The sequence below is a fragment of the Mus musculus genome, chromosome 8 (genome assembly GCF_000001635.26).
Source record: "Mus musculus strain C57BL/6J chromosome 8, GRCm38.p6 C57BL/6J".
Classification (NCBI taxonomy): Eukaryota; Metazoa; Chordata; class Mammalia; order Rodentia; family Muridae; genus Mus; species Mus musculus.
The window spans coordinates 23,221,182-23,237,775 of record NC_000074.6 but is presented as its reverse complement, the minus strand read 5'-3'; the positions used below and the strand labels follow the sequence as shown (position 1 = coordinate 23,237,775).

General features: G+C 46.9%; 1 protein-coding gene across 1 annotated transcript; it reads left to right on the top strand.

Moving 5' to 3' along the window:
• The first annotated feature begins 107 nt into the window (after nt 1–107).
• Gins4 (GINS complex subunit 4 (Sld5 homolog)) lies at nt 108–11,166 on the top strand. The gene is made up of 8 exons (NM_024240.6): nt 108–306; nt 677–796; nt 2,936–3,022; nt 5,058–5,171; nt 8,073–8,170; nt 8,272–8,360; nt 10,437–10,527; nt 10,601–11,166. Exons 2-8 carry the CDS (start codon nt 701–703, stop codon nt 10,695–10,697), a joined length of 672 nt encoding a protein of 223 aa, NP_077202.1. The 5' UTR covers nt 108–306; nt 677–700; the 3' UTR covers nt 10,698–11,166.
• Nucleotides 11,167–16,594: the final 5,428 nt, after the last annotated feature.

Genomic DNA, 16,594 nt, shown 5'->3' with positions numbered 1-16,594 from the left:
ATAGCTCGGCAAGAGCCCGCCCCGGGGTAGGCGGGGCCAAGGGGCGTGTGTCCGCTTTCCCCTGGGCCTGATTGGTTAGTGCTCCCGCAGCGCGGAGACGTTTTCCTGTCGACGCTGTGTTTGGGGAAAGGAGCGCGGGAGCTGTACCGCTGCTGGTCGGGTCTGTGGGCCGCGGGCTTTCCGCGCGATCTCCGGCGCCCACCGCTCGGGGAGCCTCAGTCCGTGGTGTCCCCCGAGCGTGCCGGCTAGGAGAGAAGGGAAGAGGGATCCCTGAGCCGTGTAGCCGCTTTGAGTGCCAACTGCGAGGTGAGCGCTGGAGTGTCCAAGCGACCCCGGGTCAGTTGCAGCTGAGGACGCGATGTGCCGAGCACTTGACACGATGCACTTTTCTCATTTGAACCGAATGGGCTCCTGGGCCACTGAGGCAAAACGCTGCTCCTGGCGACGACAAGGAGCATTGCGGTTTAGTGTGGTATCTGCCCAGGTCCAGGCCCATGCAGCGGGAAAGATTAGGAGAGAAACCGACCAAGGGACTAAACCCAACACTGAAAAATCAGTCTCTGATTTCGCCATCCCTGGCCAGTGCACCCCCTTCAGCCCCAATAAACTTGTCCCTAAATGCCTTTTCTTGCAAGTAAGTGGGAGAAGCTTTTCAGGGTGTTGGTTTATTTTTCAGGTGTAGGTTCCCGGTTGAGAAACGATGACGGAGGTTCTGGATCTCCACGGACAGGACTCTGATGGGGGTAGTGAGGAGATGGTCCTAACTCCTGCAGAGCTCATTGAAAAGCTGGAGCAGGTAAGCACCCCAAATATGTCCCGTGTTCTTAGCTCTTAACTTACTCCAGGTGTGCAGTACCACGGCTCAGAAAATAAGGAAACAGAAGATTTGTTTCCAAAGAGCAGTGTTTGTAACATCTGCATAAAAATAGGAAGCCAGAAAGCAGGGCCTTCTTTAGGAGTCTCATCTTGTCAGTCTTCAAGGATGGCTAGTAAAAGTAGGCTTTGGACACATGTAGTAGAATGTTTCACAAAGCAATGCTCTGCTGTGCTATTTTGAGGACGTAAAGATGTGTGTGATCTGTAGAGAAGCATGCCATTTCTCTATAGTAGTCTCTTCCTCTGTTTCCTCCCCCATTGGAAGATATCTGCTCTAACAAGAAATTGCCATCCCTTTTGGTCATAATAGCAGTGATTATTTCTTGCATAGTTGTTGTTGTCGTCGTCGTCTTCTTCTTCTTCTTCTCCTTCTCCTTCTTTCTCCTTCTCCTTCTCCTTCTCCTTCTTCTTCTTCTTCTTCTTCTTCTTCCCCTCCTCCTTCTTTTCCTCCTCCTCCTCCTCCTCCTCCTCCTTCAATAATATCTTCTCATGAACCTCGGGTAGTTTAGGAATTCTGAACATGCTTGGGGTTTTTTAGGTTTTGTTTTTGCTTTTTGTTTGTTTGTTTTAAGTTTGTTTTTGAGATAGGGCCTCACTATGCATCACTGGCCGGTCTTGAACTCTCAGAGTTCACCTGCCTCTGCCCTCTGTGTGCTGGCAGTAAAAGCATGCACTGTGTTGCCCTATAAGTTCTGGGACATTCATGGCGTATACTATTGAGTGTTCTTTAGAGGACAGTTGACCATGGGTACCCACCTCCAGTGGATACCTCTACAACATAGCCCCTACAACCAAGGCTCAGGGAACGCCAAAGAAGAGAGAGCAGGAAGAGACAGAGGACCAGGACATCTGCTGCAGGGTTATCCTCTCTATATGTCAGGGAGGCTGTGCCCATGAGAGCTCAGGAATATTGCTGCTTAGACAGGACCCAAACAATGAATGACAATGGCATTCCAACACGGATGGGGAACCTCACAAGGCCCCACCCCTAAGTGAGCTGCAGACGAATAACGACAGCTGAGAGAGGAAGATTATTAGTCTTCCTCGGGATGAGGTCCCTAAATGGTTATCCAGTGCCAAATGGCCATCCCTGAAAACAGACAGACGAGCAACACCGCATGAATCCAGCAGGTTCTATCTATGCATTTATTTGTATATATAGGTAACAATAATTTAAAAGAGGCCATGAATTTTGAGATGGAGTCGGGGGATATGGTTGGCATTGGAGGGAGGAGAGGAAGAGGGGATGATGTAATTGTACTTTGACTAAACTTTAAAAAAATAAAAGGTTCATTGGGTCTTTCTTACAGTGCAGAGTTTCTCATTTCGGTGATTGTGTTTGTTTGGTTGGACTGTATAATCAAACAGATGAGTGGCTTCCCCAGGGTTTTACTGTGTGTAAGAGGCTGAGGTCAGTGTCCTGGCTGGCTGGTCTCTCCTTGGCCTGTGGTGGCTGTCTCCGGTGTCTTCGCTTGTTCTTCTCTCTTGGCTGTGTCTGTGGTAACATTTTGTTTTCTGAAAAGGACGCCAGTCACCGAGTCAGGTCCCATCCTGGTGACTTTGTATTAGCGCCCTCACTTTTTCTAAAGATACAGTAGCAACAACAAAAGAAAGTATTTAGAAAGAGTAAGTGTAAGTCAGGGGTGGCGGGCGGCCAGTCTGCTCTGCATAGCCAGTTCCAGGCCAGACTACACAGTGTGCTGTCTCAGAAAAGGAGAAAGAAGGAAGAAACTTGATGGTGCCGGGATCGGTAAGGAAGTAGAAAGGTGTTCCAGTTGATGCTCTTAGATGACAGGTAAGGCTCGTGTATCATGTGGCATTACTGAGAACTTACCATAGTGATGAAAGAAGTAAGTCAAATAATCTTAGGTTGAATAAAAGCCCCTTCCTAAGAGAAGAGATGGGAAGGCTGCCATACATCATGAGCTGTCCCCAGAGTATTCGTCCAGCAGAGAGCCTTCTACGTGAGACACCTGCAGCTTTCATGGGCCTGGGAGCTGTCTCTAGTGTGCTTTGCTCCATTGTGAGGATCACTCATTTCTCCTGTATTGCTTTTTAGGCCTGGATGAATGAAAAGTTTGCCCCTGAGCTCCTGGAAAGCAAGGCTGAGATTGTCGAATGCGTCATGGAACAGCTTGAGCACATGGTAAGAGTAACTTGTCTCTGGACTGCAGAGGAATAGAGAGCTGAAAGCATTTGATCAGCAAGGTGAAGTGTGGTCTGTTTGCTTGGCTCAGCCCAACACTTTAAAATATAGTTACCAGCTATCTCAGTCACGGTTCTCTAAAGGAACGACTGAAAGACTGAAAATCTATGTTTATTATGGTGGCTGACAGGTTGTGGTCTGGCTAGTCCAACAATACCTGACGCCCAGCAGAAAAGCCAAGAATCTGATAGTAAGTGGTTTGTTCCAGTAGGGTAGATGTCTCAGCTCATCTTCAGTATGTGTTAGGATCGTGTGTCCTGCTACTAGGGAAATAACACCTCAAGAGCCGGGTAGATGAACTTGCCGTCAAGAGTGAGGGCAAGCAGGCAAAAATCAAGAGCCGCCTTTCCCTGTGTCCGTTTATGTAGGCTGCCCACAGAAGGTGTGGCCCAGATTTGAAAGTCAATCAGTCCACCTCAAATGATCGGATCAAGAAAAGTCCCTCACAGCTGTGCCCAGCTGCTTGGGTTCCAGCTGACTCCAGGTGTGGACAAGATGGCAACTAAGATTGGCCATTGCATCAGTGTTTATAAACTACAAGAGTTCCTATCACATTTTTGGCTTAATTTTTATTGTATGTGTATGAATGTTTTGGTAGCACAGATATTTCTGTGCTGAATGCATGCCTGGTGCCCACAAAGCCCAGAAGAGAGGATATCAGACTCTCTGGAACTCAGGCTACAGGGGGTCATTAGCCCACTGTGTGAGTACTAGGCACCAGACCTGGGTCCGCTGTAAAAGCAGAAGCGCTCTCCACTGCCAAGCCCTCTCTAGCCCGAGTTGCTATAAACACCAGCATGGCAGCTTCCTGTGAACAGTCTGGTCTGTCCCTGACTCTGTGTCTTAGTCAGGGTTTCTATTCCTGCACAAACATCATGACCAAGAAGCAAGTTGGGGAGGAAAGGGTTTATTCGGCTTACACTTCCACATTGCTGTTCATCACCAAAGGAAGTCAGGATTGGAACTCAGGCAGGTCAGGAAGCAGGAGCTGATGCAGAGGCCATGGAGGGATGTTACTTACTGGCTTGCCTCCCCTGGCTTGCTCAGCCTGCTCTCTTATACAACCAAGACTACCAGCCCAGAGATGGTCCCACCCACAAGGGGCCTTTCCCCCTTGATCACTAATTGAGAAAATGCCTCACAGTTGGATCTCATGGAGGCATTTCCCCAACTGAAGCTCCTTTCTCTGTAATAACTCCAGCTGTGTCAAGTTGACCCAAAACCAGCCAGTACACTCTGCATCTCTACGTGAGAGGGTTTGCCCCAGCAGCTAAGTATCATCCCGTTCACTGTGCTGTCCTGTTTCCCACCATCCCTGGCAGCTCTCCTGTCTTACATCCTTAGCCTGCCTGACAGTTGAGTATGTGATCTTCAGCTTAGCATGCTCTGAGCTTAGGTCATTCCCACCGTCAGAGCAGTGCAGTGTCTGTGTTACAGCTTCTTGTAGTGTGATTCTCAGGGGTGTGCACATGAGTGTGAGGGTCACAGGACAGCTTTGGCTGTCAGTTCTCCTCTTCCACATTGAAGCAGGGTCTGTTAGTTGCTCACTGCTGGGCATGTCAGCCTAGCTGGCCCAGGAACTTCCAGAATTGTTCCTGTCTCTACCTTCCTTTGTTACAGCATTTGTGCTGGGGTTACAGACACGCACTATCACTCCTGGTCTAACTGAGGTCCTCATGCATCCAGTAACACGCACTTTACCCACGGAGCTATCTCCCAAGTTCCCAGACTAGTGTTATGACACTGGTTTATGGGCCCTTAGACATTTCTGCTGTGTGCTTTGTTATATCTCCTTTACAATTGGATCGGAGTTCTGTACCCTTGTGGCTGACCGTATTCAGATCCTATTCAAACAGCCATCTTTAAAACGGGTGGTTATGAGTTATATAACTAAGAGTGTTCTTTGTTTTCGACTTTGCCAATGCTTATGGTGCTTAGTGTTTGAACATCGTGATTCGAATTTCTCTTCTAATAGGAAGAAAATCTCAGAAGAGCCAAGAAGGGGGATCTGAAGGTCAGCATCCATCGCATGGAGATGGAGAGGATCCGCTATGTCCTCAGCAGCTATTTGCGGTGTCGACTCATGAAGGTTTGATGGGCCTTGCACTGGTGCAGTAAAGTCGGGATGTGAATAGCACGGGAAGAAGCTGAGGGCCTGAAGATTATAGGAGCCTAGCATCGTAGTAGCCAGGGACTGAGGCGAGTCCGTTCTGGGACATGTAGTGGAAACTGTAGGTGAGATAAGCCCAGGAAAAGGCAGCGTGCCCCAGGTCTGACTTGCTTGATGTTGTGGTGCTTGCTGGCGGTGGAAAGAGTCAGTCGTGAAGATGGAGGTCTGTGTGAGACAGCTGCCTGGCCAGTTCCAGTCACTGAGAATCTGTCAGGACGATGAAGACTTGCTATTCTATAGTCCTCTGACCTCAACATGCACAATAATAGACATTGTAAAAAGAATGCCTGCTGAGGTGGGCATGGTCTTTCATGCCTCCAGAATGTTTGTGTGTATATAAGTGTTTTGCCTGCATATCTGGGGCCATGTGAATGCACAGTACCTTCAGAGGCCAGAAGAGGGCATCAGATCCCTGGAACTGGAGTTACAGATGCTTGCAAGTCCCCATGTGGGTGCTGGGAACCAAACCTGGGTCCTCCAAAAGACCAGCAAGTACTCTCAGCCATTGAACATCTCTCCCACCTATTAAATGTAAGCTTCTTAAGTTGGGCTGTTATCCTAGACTCTGAATCCTGATCTTGTCACTGAAAATACTAGCTATCTTTTCATACCTTGTCATCAGTTTTGATGCATATGCAATAAAAATTTATATCTGACTTATTAATAAGACTGAGCCATTAAGAGTATGTTACCAGAAACTTCTCTCAGATAGACATCTATCCACTGGACAATATGCTTTTTATTGTTTTTGTGGGGTTTGTTTATTGGAGGGCGGGGAGTATCTTTTGGGACAGGTCTTATTATGTACCCCTGGCTAGTGTGGAACTTGCAACACAGACAGGGATAGCCTCAAACTCAAGGATTTTCCTGCCTCAGATTACCTAGTGCTGAGATTAAAGATGTGAGTTACCACGCTCCGCTGCTGTTGTTTTTTAATTACATATGTCTATTTGTGGAATTTTTTTTTTTTTTTTTTTTTGTCGTGGGTTTTATAAAGCATAGGCTGGCTTCAAACTCACTATGTAGCCCAGGAAGACCCTGACCTTCCCGAGTGTCAGGATCATAGCAGGCACTCCATACTGTTTTCTCTAATGCTGGGGATCAAGCCCAGTGCCTTGTTCATTCTGCCAGCTGAGCTACATCACACACACACACACACACTCACACACACACACTTTTGTTTAAGACAAGCGTCCACTGTAGTCCCCGCTGACCTGAACTCAGGATCCTTCTGCCCCAGCCTCAGCAGGCATTCTTATTTTAACGTTTATTAGTACGCATGTTGAGGTCAGAGGACAACCTGTGGTGATAAGTTCTTTGCATCCACCATGTCGGGTTCATGGAATCAAATCCAGGTCCTCATGTTTCAAGGCAAGTCCTTCACCTACGGAGCCAGCTCCTGAGCCAGGGCTGGGAACTGAACTCAGGACCTCACGTGTGCTAGGTGGCCTGCCATGGAGTCTCCATCCCTCAACCAAAACCCTTCATCCCCGTATGAAAGGTTTAGACAGAGAGAGCCAAAGTTTCAGCGCTTGCTTTGCTAAGACCAGGTCCCTGCATACAAGAAAAAACTCAAAGGTAGATTTACAGTTTTAACGGATGGTCAGCGCTGCCGCGTGCGTGCGTGCGTGCGTGCGTGCGTGTCTGTGTCTCTGTCCCTGTCCCTGCTGGCATTGTCAGGTTCGTACCATTTCCTTGATCAGGAATCACAGTGCTTGCTTCACATTGCAGGCCAGTCCTCCCAGGCTGCTGGGTCCATACCTTTTTGTGGGGGTAGCATTTGTCGTTTTGGTTTATTTTTGAGTTTGCTCTGGTCTTGTTGATGTTGACCTTTTTTAGGTCTCGCTACTGTTTTCCAAGCTGTATATTTCATTCCTGGAGATACTCCAACAATTAAATGTCATTTTTGTATCTGTGTATTCTGTATACGTATTTTCGGCTTTTTATAGGTTTCAGCTCCTGGGAAGATACCTCTACATTAAATATTAAGTCATAGCTTCTCTCTTCCTTGGCATCTGATATATTTATGTTTTCTGAATTTCTTTACCAAAACTTTCCTCTTTGAATTGCCTTTCTTTTGGGGAGTCTTAGAATGTCTCTTTCTTTGAATTCTTAGAGTCTTGCTGTTAGTGGGATTTATTTTTTAACCCCTAGTACTTGGGGATCTGGACCTTGCACATGCTAGACAGGTGCTGTACCACAAAGCCATTCTCCTGGCTTCTTGTCCATTTCGCTGCTGCTGCTGCTGCTGCTGCTGCTGCTGCTGCTGCTGCTGCTGCGAGTGTTTCACTGGCATGTAGGTCTAGTCACGGTGTCTGTGTCTGGTGTCCGTGGAGGTCAGAGCGTCATGCTGGGTTCCACAGAACTGAAGTTACGGATGCTCTGAGCTATCATGTGGGTACTGGAAATTGAGCCCCGTTCCTTTGCAAGAGCAATAAATGCTCTTAACCACTGAGCAATTTCTGTAGCCCTTTGTTGTCAGCCTTCGAATCAGCAACAACTTCATTCAGCTTGGTCCAGGCCAGGCAGAGACAATGTCTCAAAAATCAGGGTCAGCGATAGCTGAGGAAGTGCAAGGTTGTCTTCTGGCTCGTTCACATGTGCACATACATAACTGCGCTCGCACGAATGCACACACACACACATGCACACGCGCACGCAGGCAAATACACAAAATAAAACTGGGTCTAGGCTAGCTCAGTGACAGAGCTAGCATACGCACGACACCGAGCTCTGTCCTCAGCACTGCCATAGGAAAGCAGAACACAGGCATATGACTCCTGAGTGATAGATCTTCGTGATTTTTATTTCTCTTCACAGATAGAGAAGTTTTTCCCTCACATCCTAGAAAAGGAGAAAGTGCGCAGTGAGGGGGAGCCTTCCAGCCTGTCTCCAGAGGAGTTTGTCTTTGCCAAAGAGTAAGTGATCAGGAAACGTAGAGCCCCGTCTCCAGTTGTCAGCCAGTACCTTGCTCGCTCCTGTTTGTGCACACCACAGCCATTGGAATTCTTTGTTCCAGGTATATGGACCACACGGAGACCCACTTTAAAAACGTTGCCTTAAAGCACATGCCTCCCAACCTGCAGAAGGTGGACCTCTTGAGGGCAGGTAAGAGATCAGGATCGTAGTGTGGACCCCAGACATCTTCAGAGACCTAGAGTCCTCTCCCTCTCATCAGTATGGAAAAATAGGGAGGCAGAGAAGCAACAGAGCAAATAGAAGTAACGAGGGTTCTGGTTAAAAACAAAAGTACCCGGAGATGTCAGGATTACTGTTTCAGCAGTGTTCTGTGTCCTGAGAGTTGGACAGGGCTCTTACGCAGATTCAGACTCCTCCCTTTATTCAGCCTCACGCTGTCTGAGCCGCTGCCGGGGGGTGGGGGTCCTGGGCCCTTCTGAGCTGTAGGGAAGCAGGCCTCCCAGACCTCATAGGTTTCAAAATTCATGGCTAAGACGGAAGCTAGGAAATAGTCTCCTGCCTCAGGAAAGGGCTCATCAGTTCTGTTGTGACGATCAGCCAGTTGAGTGTGTGTGAGTTGTCCGTGAATGCATATCCATCTGCCACAGCCTGATATGATACAGTTAAGTCTAATGAGACCAAATTGCCAAGCCAAAGCAAACCTTTCTCTAACCCAGCTCCCACCTTGTTTACTGAGTTCAGTGTTCCTAGGCCACACACAGAGCAGTGCCCCGAGAACTTATCCCTTGCCCTAACGTGGGTGCTACACCAGGAGTCCTGTAGTATGGAACGCTGTCCTGTGTTTCAATAGCTCACATTTTGGGCAGCTGGAAGGCCAAGACCAAGGCACCAGAAGATTTGGTTAGGAAGAACTTGTCCCCCTTCATGTTTCCTTCTTTGTGTTCTGCATGGCCAAAGGCAAGAAGTAGCCTCTTTGTAAGGTCACTCAAACCCACCTGTGTTTTAGTATCCTCTTATCAGAACACTGGTCAGATTAACTGAGGGCTTACCCCTTCATGGCCTCATTTATCCTTACCTACCTTCTTAAAAGCCTTCCTCCACAGTCTCATCCCAGATACCAGAAGTTATAGCTTGCATGTATGAATTTCAAAGAAATACACTTTAGCCTATGACGACTTGAAATAAACCAGACCCATACCACTGTGTAGAATTTTAAATCAACAATTTCACTATATCTGCCTTGAGAACTCCAGAGGTAGAGGAGCCATTGAAGCCCAGCCCAGCTTGTGACACATGCTGACATGCTGACCAGTGGTGTAGAAGGGTGGCAGCATTCCTTAGCCTTAATCATTGAGCAACTACATAAGGTTAAGACCATGGTCCTCTGTCTGGTATTGAGTACTGTCCTCGTGTAACCCAAGCTTTCCTTTATACAAGGGTCTGCTCATGCGTAATTCTACCTCAGTCTTCTCGTGGCATCCCAACCTCATTCGTCCTCTCTAAAGCCTGGGCTTTTCTGTAAAGCTCACATCTGTTGCTTTCTTCCACATCACTGAATGTGTTTGCCACAGATGTGAGGCTTCACCAACCGCTCAGCACCTCGTTTGGAACGACACGGCAGACTAATTCATATCTCCCTTAATGTGCAGTGGCTCCCACTCATCTGCCTTCACTTTTCAGTGTGTGACCTGCAGTCACCCATGGCCTAAGATATAAAATCTAGAAATAACTTGCGAGTTATCCATAATAACATGCAGGCAGTGTACATACATACACTCATACACATAAAATAAATACCTAAAGAGTACTTTTTAATCCTGCACTGTTGTGACCAGTAGTGTAAAATCTCACTTATCAGATAACTAACACTATACCTCAGACTTAACGTTAAAGTGGTGGCCAAAGTTTTTGAGTAATTTACCCCCTTCCTCATGTAGGCATTATATCCTCTCACCAAAAGCAGGAGGGTGGGTCGAGGACAGTAACAGAAACCATCGACTTTATTACATAATTGCTCCTCAATGCTACTGTGTGTAGTGTGTGTGTGTGTAAATGATACAGTACTATTCACTGGGGTTCTTGAAATGGATCCCTTTCAAAATCGGAAGCTGCTGCCCAGGCGCATGCCCTAGGCATGGTAAGGCTGTGGCATTTGTTGGATGAGCAGTTCCTGTACATCAGGAGCCTCCAGAGCATTGATGCTAGTGGCTTTAGTCAAGTCGAACATGCCAGCTGCTTTTGGTTACGCTTTTGTTTTCCTGGCAGTTCCCAAACCAGACCTAGATTCATACGTGTTTCTGCGAGTGAAAGAACGACAAGAAAACATACTAGTAGAACCAGAAGCCGATGAGCAGAGGTGAGTAGCGTGTGGCCCTTCCCCATGGAGAATCAGCTAAACGCCATACATACAACTGTTCATCCTTTTTCAGAGACTACGTGATTGACTTGGAGGTGGGCTCACAGCACTTGATCCGATACAAAACCATCGCACCTCTTGTTGCTTCTGGAGCAGTTCAGCTAATATAAAACAAAGCAAGCCTGAGGACATGGAGTGGTCACAGACAATATTAGAAACGCCATCTTTTGTGTCTAATAGTGAAGTCATGTTCCATACAGTTCGTCAGCAATGTGTGGACCACTTGGACGTAGAAAGGCGCCGATGCAGAATTCCCTTCGTTGTCACAGCCTTCTCCTAAATTCCTGTTTAACCAGCACCAACAGATGGGCCCGTGCTCTGAATACTCAGCAAATAAATCAACCGTCAGGTGTGTGCCTTTTATTTTTCTACTACTTACTGAGCTCAGGAGGGGTCTCGAAGAGGCTTCCCTGCCCTGCCCACGACGGCCAGATGGACTGGGCATAACTTGATGATTACAGAACTCCTTTAGCTTTCCTGGTGGAAGATCATAAGCAGTTGTGGTCTGCTTCTATACAGCGTTAATATGTGGCCTAATGATTTGGAACCTCAAATACTAAGCTTAAAAACAAATGTCTCAAATGTCTTTTTTTTTTTTTTTTTTTTTTTTTTCCTTTCTTTTGAGACAGGTTTCTCTGTGTAGCCCTGGCTGTTCTGGAACTCACTTTGTAGACCAGGCTGACCTTGAACTCAGAAATCTGCCTGCCTCTGCCTCCTGAGTGCTGGGATTAAAGGCGTGTACCACACCCAGCTAACCAATGTCTTTCATTCATAACCGAAGAAAGTCACAACTAACAAAGCCGCTCTTAAATGTCACGCGTGTGGTAGGAGAGTCTGGGGACAGTTCTTAGCTAGGTGTCTAATGAAGTAGATTGACCCCCAGCAAGCCTCCAGGCCATCTGGCTTTTCCTGAGCCAGCCTCTGAACAAGAGCATCATTATTAACCGGCCTAAAGTGGGGCTTCAGGACTTTCCAGGAATGTGGATAAAATAACCTGGTGGACAGCTTCACCCGGACGGACACTCTAGGGAAGACAGACGGACGGCTCACAGGTCTGCACCGTGGGACTGATGAGAACAGCCAGTGCTTTGGGCTTTCTCTCCTCCCTCTTGAGACAGGAAAGTTCCGGCTATCCTGGAGCTTACTATGTAGACTAGGCTGTGTTTGAACTCAAAGATCCACCTGCCTCTGCCTCCCTATAGCTTAAAGGGGCGAGTTACCATGCCTGACCAGTCTTTTTGTGATAATGTAGATTTTCACTTAAGATGATCAGAGAGTAAACCAGTGAAATTCTATCACTGCCAAGAGAACCCACTAGATAAGAGCAAGGAAGGTTCTCTGTGAATGGAAGCGTGGGATATTCCTCCAGTAAACTCTACTCTCCAGCTTGTCCTCTGCATTGAACACATGTGTACTAAGCAGACTGTGCTCGGCACAGCCTAAAGTCCCAGCTCAAAAAGTATACTAAGTCCCTTGCAAAGAATGAGGGGGACTCACCAGAGTGGCCAGATGTGTGGTTGTCATGGTTTTGAGTACTATTGCTGCAATAAAACACAACTGGCAAGGATTGAGGAACCTAGAGGCGGTAGGGACACCACAGGAAGACCAACAGTCAAGCCTGGAACCTTGGGAGCTCCAGAGACTGGACCATCAACCAAAAAGCATACAGGGGCTGGACCTAGGCCCCCTGCACACATGTAACAGATGTGCAGCTTGGTCTTTATATGGGTCCTCCAACAACTGAAGCTAGGCCTTACTCTGACTCTGTTGTTTGCCTATGGATCCTGTTCCCCTAAGTGAGCTGTCTTGTCTAGCTTCAGTGGGAGAGGATGTACCTAGTCCTGGAGTAACTTCAGGTGCCAGGGTGGGTTGGTACCCAAGTGGTATAAACTTGCCTATAGGGGCATTTTCTCAACTGAGATTTCTAACTTGTTCAAGTTGACCCCTTTCAATTTGGCATATCTATATACTGCTATTAAACCATAACCTTTATATTCTTGTTTATCCCAAAATAATACCAATGTCATAAAACGCATCTAACTTTAAAAGTCTTAAAGACTTTTAAAATTAAAACATAAGTTCATTCTCTTTTCAGTATCCAAGGTATCTAAAAATTAGGTTCCTATAAAATTAAATCTAACTTAAGAGGGAATTACCAAGAACAGGCACCATCAAATCAAATGGAAGGTAAATCTGTTCTTAGTGCCTCACTCATGATCTGGTCTCCAGAGACCTGAGGCAGTTCTGCCTCTCATCCGCACACAGCACAGGGACTTTGTCTCAATAGGCTTAAGCCAGCGCCAGTGTACCCTTGCTGCTATCCTTGATAGTCATCCACAGGCCTGCCATTTCCAGTATGTGTTGTGTCTCCACTGCAACTGAAACTTTATCTTCACCAATGGTCTCTGTGACCATTCCTATTCATCCAGCTATTCCTGGTTGTCAGCTTGACTACACCTGGAATCTACTACAATCCAGAAATGGAGAGCACACCAGATATTGAGGCTGGAAGGCACAGGCTTTTGGTCTGGATCTTGACATGGGATGACACATACTTTTGATCCAGATCTTGAGACATTGTGGGCAGGAAAGCTTAGATCTAGGCAAGGTGGTATATGCCTTTAATCCCTGGAGACCCAGGCAAGCAGATCTCTGAGTTCAAGGCCAGTCTGGGACAGAGCAAGTTCCAAATAAAGAACAGCTTAGGTCCAGGTGTGGTGGCACACACCTTTTTAATCTGGGCCATACCTTCTGCTGGAGGCCTACATAAGGACAATGGAAGAAGGAAGGAAGGATTCCTTCTTTGCCTGCTTGCACTTTCTTGCCAGCACATCTTTTAGAACCTACTTCTTCAGGATCCCAGCTTATATAGAAGACCTGCTAAAACACCTAGCCTCATGGGACTGAGCAGCTACTAGATTCTTGGTCTTCCTGTTCACAGCTGCCTATTGTTGGGTTACTTGGACTGCAGACTAAGTCATTCCAGTAAATTCCCTTAATATACAGGGAGATTCCATAAGTTCTGTGGCTCTAGAGAACCCTGACTAATACAGCCTCTCGCAGGGCCGAGCCTCAGCTGTTCTCTGTGACCCCTCAAATCTTGCGGCCTCCATGCTGCCGAAGCCAGTACACACGGAAGACTCTTACGTGTACCAAGTGTGGCTCCAAGTCTGAGATGAGCCACTGCTGTACCACAGCTTCTATGTGCTGATCCTTAGAATTACTCCCCAGGTTTTGCCTCAGTGTCACTAGTCTTGTTAATAACAGCTGATTCTTCAGCTGCATCTGATCAGAAACCACGAGTACTCAATACAAAATACTTTATGAAGTGCCCTAACGGATTCCTTGAAAGAGTCTCAAGCGTTCCTCTGTAACTTCACAACTCAGGCTGCCACGGTCTGCACTTCTCTCAGCTCTCATGACTTCTAACTTCCCACAGAACAGTCCATTAGACTTTGAGTGGGTAACAGCTTTTCTAAATCATAGTTCCACACTTCCCATGATCCTCCCCAATAATGTGGCCAGATCTGTCACAGCAATAGCCCTCTCTGTTTGCTCCTAGTTTACTTTCTGTTACCACAGTAAAATATGACCAAGAGCAGCTTGGGGAGGAAAGGGTTGATACATCCTAGGCATAATCTAGTAAGGGAGGTCAGAGGGAAGTGGAGGTTTTGGGGCATTACTGCTTGCTGACTGGCTCTTCATGGCTTGCTCAGCCAGGATTGCTTTGTGGCACTGCTCCCAGTGGGCCCAGCTTTCCCACATTGGTCAAGAAAATGCCCCTACAGACTTGCCTACTGACCATCTGATAGAGGGATCTTCTCAAACCAGGTTTCCTCCCAGATGACTCACCTCATGTCAAGTTGACAAAAATAGACAATCACTGAGTAGCACAGTCTAGGGTGGTCTCACAGTAAAGATAACACTCAGACAGGTGAAAAAAGCTAGACATGCAGAGGTGACATGGCAAGGAAGTCTAGGTGGAGAAAGTCCTAAACAGAAACGCCATGCTCCGTATGGTTGGCATCCCTCGAGTGCAGTGTGCAAAGAGAGTGGTGCAAGATAGTCTGGAAGGTAGGCTGGACCCAGATAATAAGAGCTTGGTCCTCAGCAGTTCTGAAAAGTAGCTGTTGAGTGGTAGGTCTGACATATTTGCCAGGCTACCATCAGACTGTGGTGTTAAGCCTCCAGAAGAGCAACTTGGGCTGTTGCATACAACAGTTGTATTCTTTTTTTTCCTTTTATTTGTGTTTGCATGTGGGTAGACATGTACAAAACACAGCTCACGTGTAGAGGTCAGAGGACAGCCGGGGAGAGGGAGTTCTGTCTTTCTACCATGTAGGGCTTAAGGATGAAGATTAGACATCAGGCTGGTTGGCAAGCACTCTTACCTCTAAAGTCTCTTGCTAGCCCTAGAATAGTTCTTAGATCTTTGATGTACATCTCACTCACAGAGAAATCGTGGTCAGTTAGATTCCCAAACTAGGGGTACTAGCTTAATAGTCCGAAGCTATAGATACTTAGTCAAAGGATGTGGATTCCGGGAGGGTTGGGTGGGGTCCCAGGGTTGTGCAGTCGCTGCTCCAGGTACTCCACTGAACAGCAAGTTTTGTGCCAATCATGTGCATGCAGTGTGTGTGGAGGAGTTGGATTCTCTGCTGAAGCCACAGGGTCAGTGTGCTGGCTAGTTATGTGTCAACTTGATACAGCTGGAGTTATCACAGAGAAAGGAGCTTCAGTTGAGGAAATGCCTCCATGAGATCCAGCTGCAAGGCTTTTCTTAATTAGTGATCAAGGGGGAAAGGCCCCTTGTGGGTGGGACCATCTCTGGGCTGGTAGTCTTGGGTTCTATAAGAGCAGGCTGAGCAAGCCAGAGCAAGCAAGCCAGTAAAGAACATCCCTCCATGGCCTCTGCATCAGCTCCTGCTCCCTGACCTGCTTGAGTTCCAGTCCCAACTTTTTTTTAGTGATAAACAGCAATGTGGAAGTGTAAGCCGAATAAACCCTTTCCTCCCCAACTGCTTCTTGGTCACGATGTTTGTGCAGGAATAGAAACCCTGACTAAGACAGTCAGTTGCGCCATTTCTTTGAGGAAGACTGGTTGAAATTTATCATCTCTAAATAAGGGGGAATTTAAAATACAAAGGCATGGCTGTCAAGAGATTTTTCCACTTTGTTTCACAATACTTCTTTCTTTAGGGTTAAAAACGTACCACTAAAATGATGACTGGCGTTTTCATCAAACAGTGGTGCCATGCCTGGGTTTCATCCCCGAACCACCTTTTCTTCTCTTTCCTCAAGGAAATACAATGAGGCTTACCTGAACACTTGGACTATAAGCATAAAAACATGAGACTGTGCTAATAGGAAAGGATTCTGACCCACAACTTAAGACGGCTGAAAGGACGTTTCTTGGGTTGGGAACTTGGATATGAGAGGAAGTTTGAAGCCTCTCGGGGGTAAAACTTGGTGTCCAAGTGATCCCAGTCCAAATGATGTTTTAATCGTTCCTTGTTTTCTCTGGACCTATAATTGTCTTCAAACATAATTTTTAACAATCTCACTGCTTCTCAGAAATCTTGGCTGGGTATCAGTTGCTTCCAGAAGAGGAAGGAGTTCGTGCTTTCAGCAGGTGTCCTCTGTCATATGAAACAGAAGGTTAGAGACATAGCTGGCTAAGAGGAATTTACAAGGGACGTAGCTGAGCTCTTAAAACACTCCAAGAGAGGAAGTGGGCGTCCTCTTGCAATGGCCAAGGGAAGCTACTTATCTTGAGGACCATCCGTGGAAGGTTATATTTGAATTAGGTAGGCATTTCACTATTCGGTTGAGTAGCAGTAAGCTTTACATAACAAGTTGTGTAAAATGCCTTGGCATTGGGCTGGAGAGATGGCTCAGCAGTTAAGAGCATCAACTGCTCTTCCAGAGGTCCTGAGTTCAATTCCCAGCAACCACATGGTGGCTCACAACCATCTGTAATGGGATCTGATGCCTCTTCTGGTGTGTC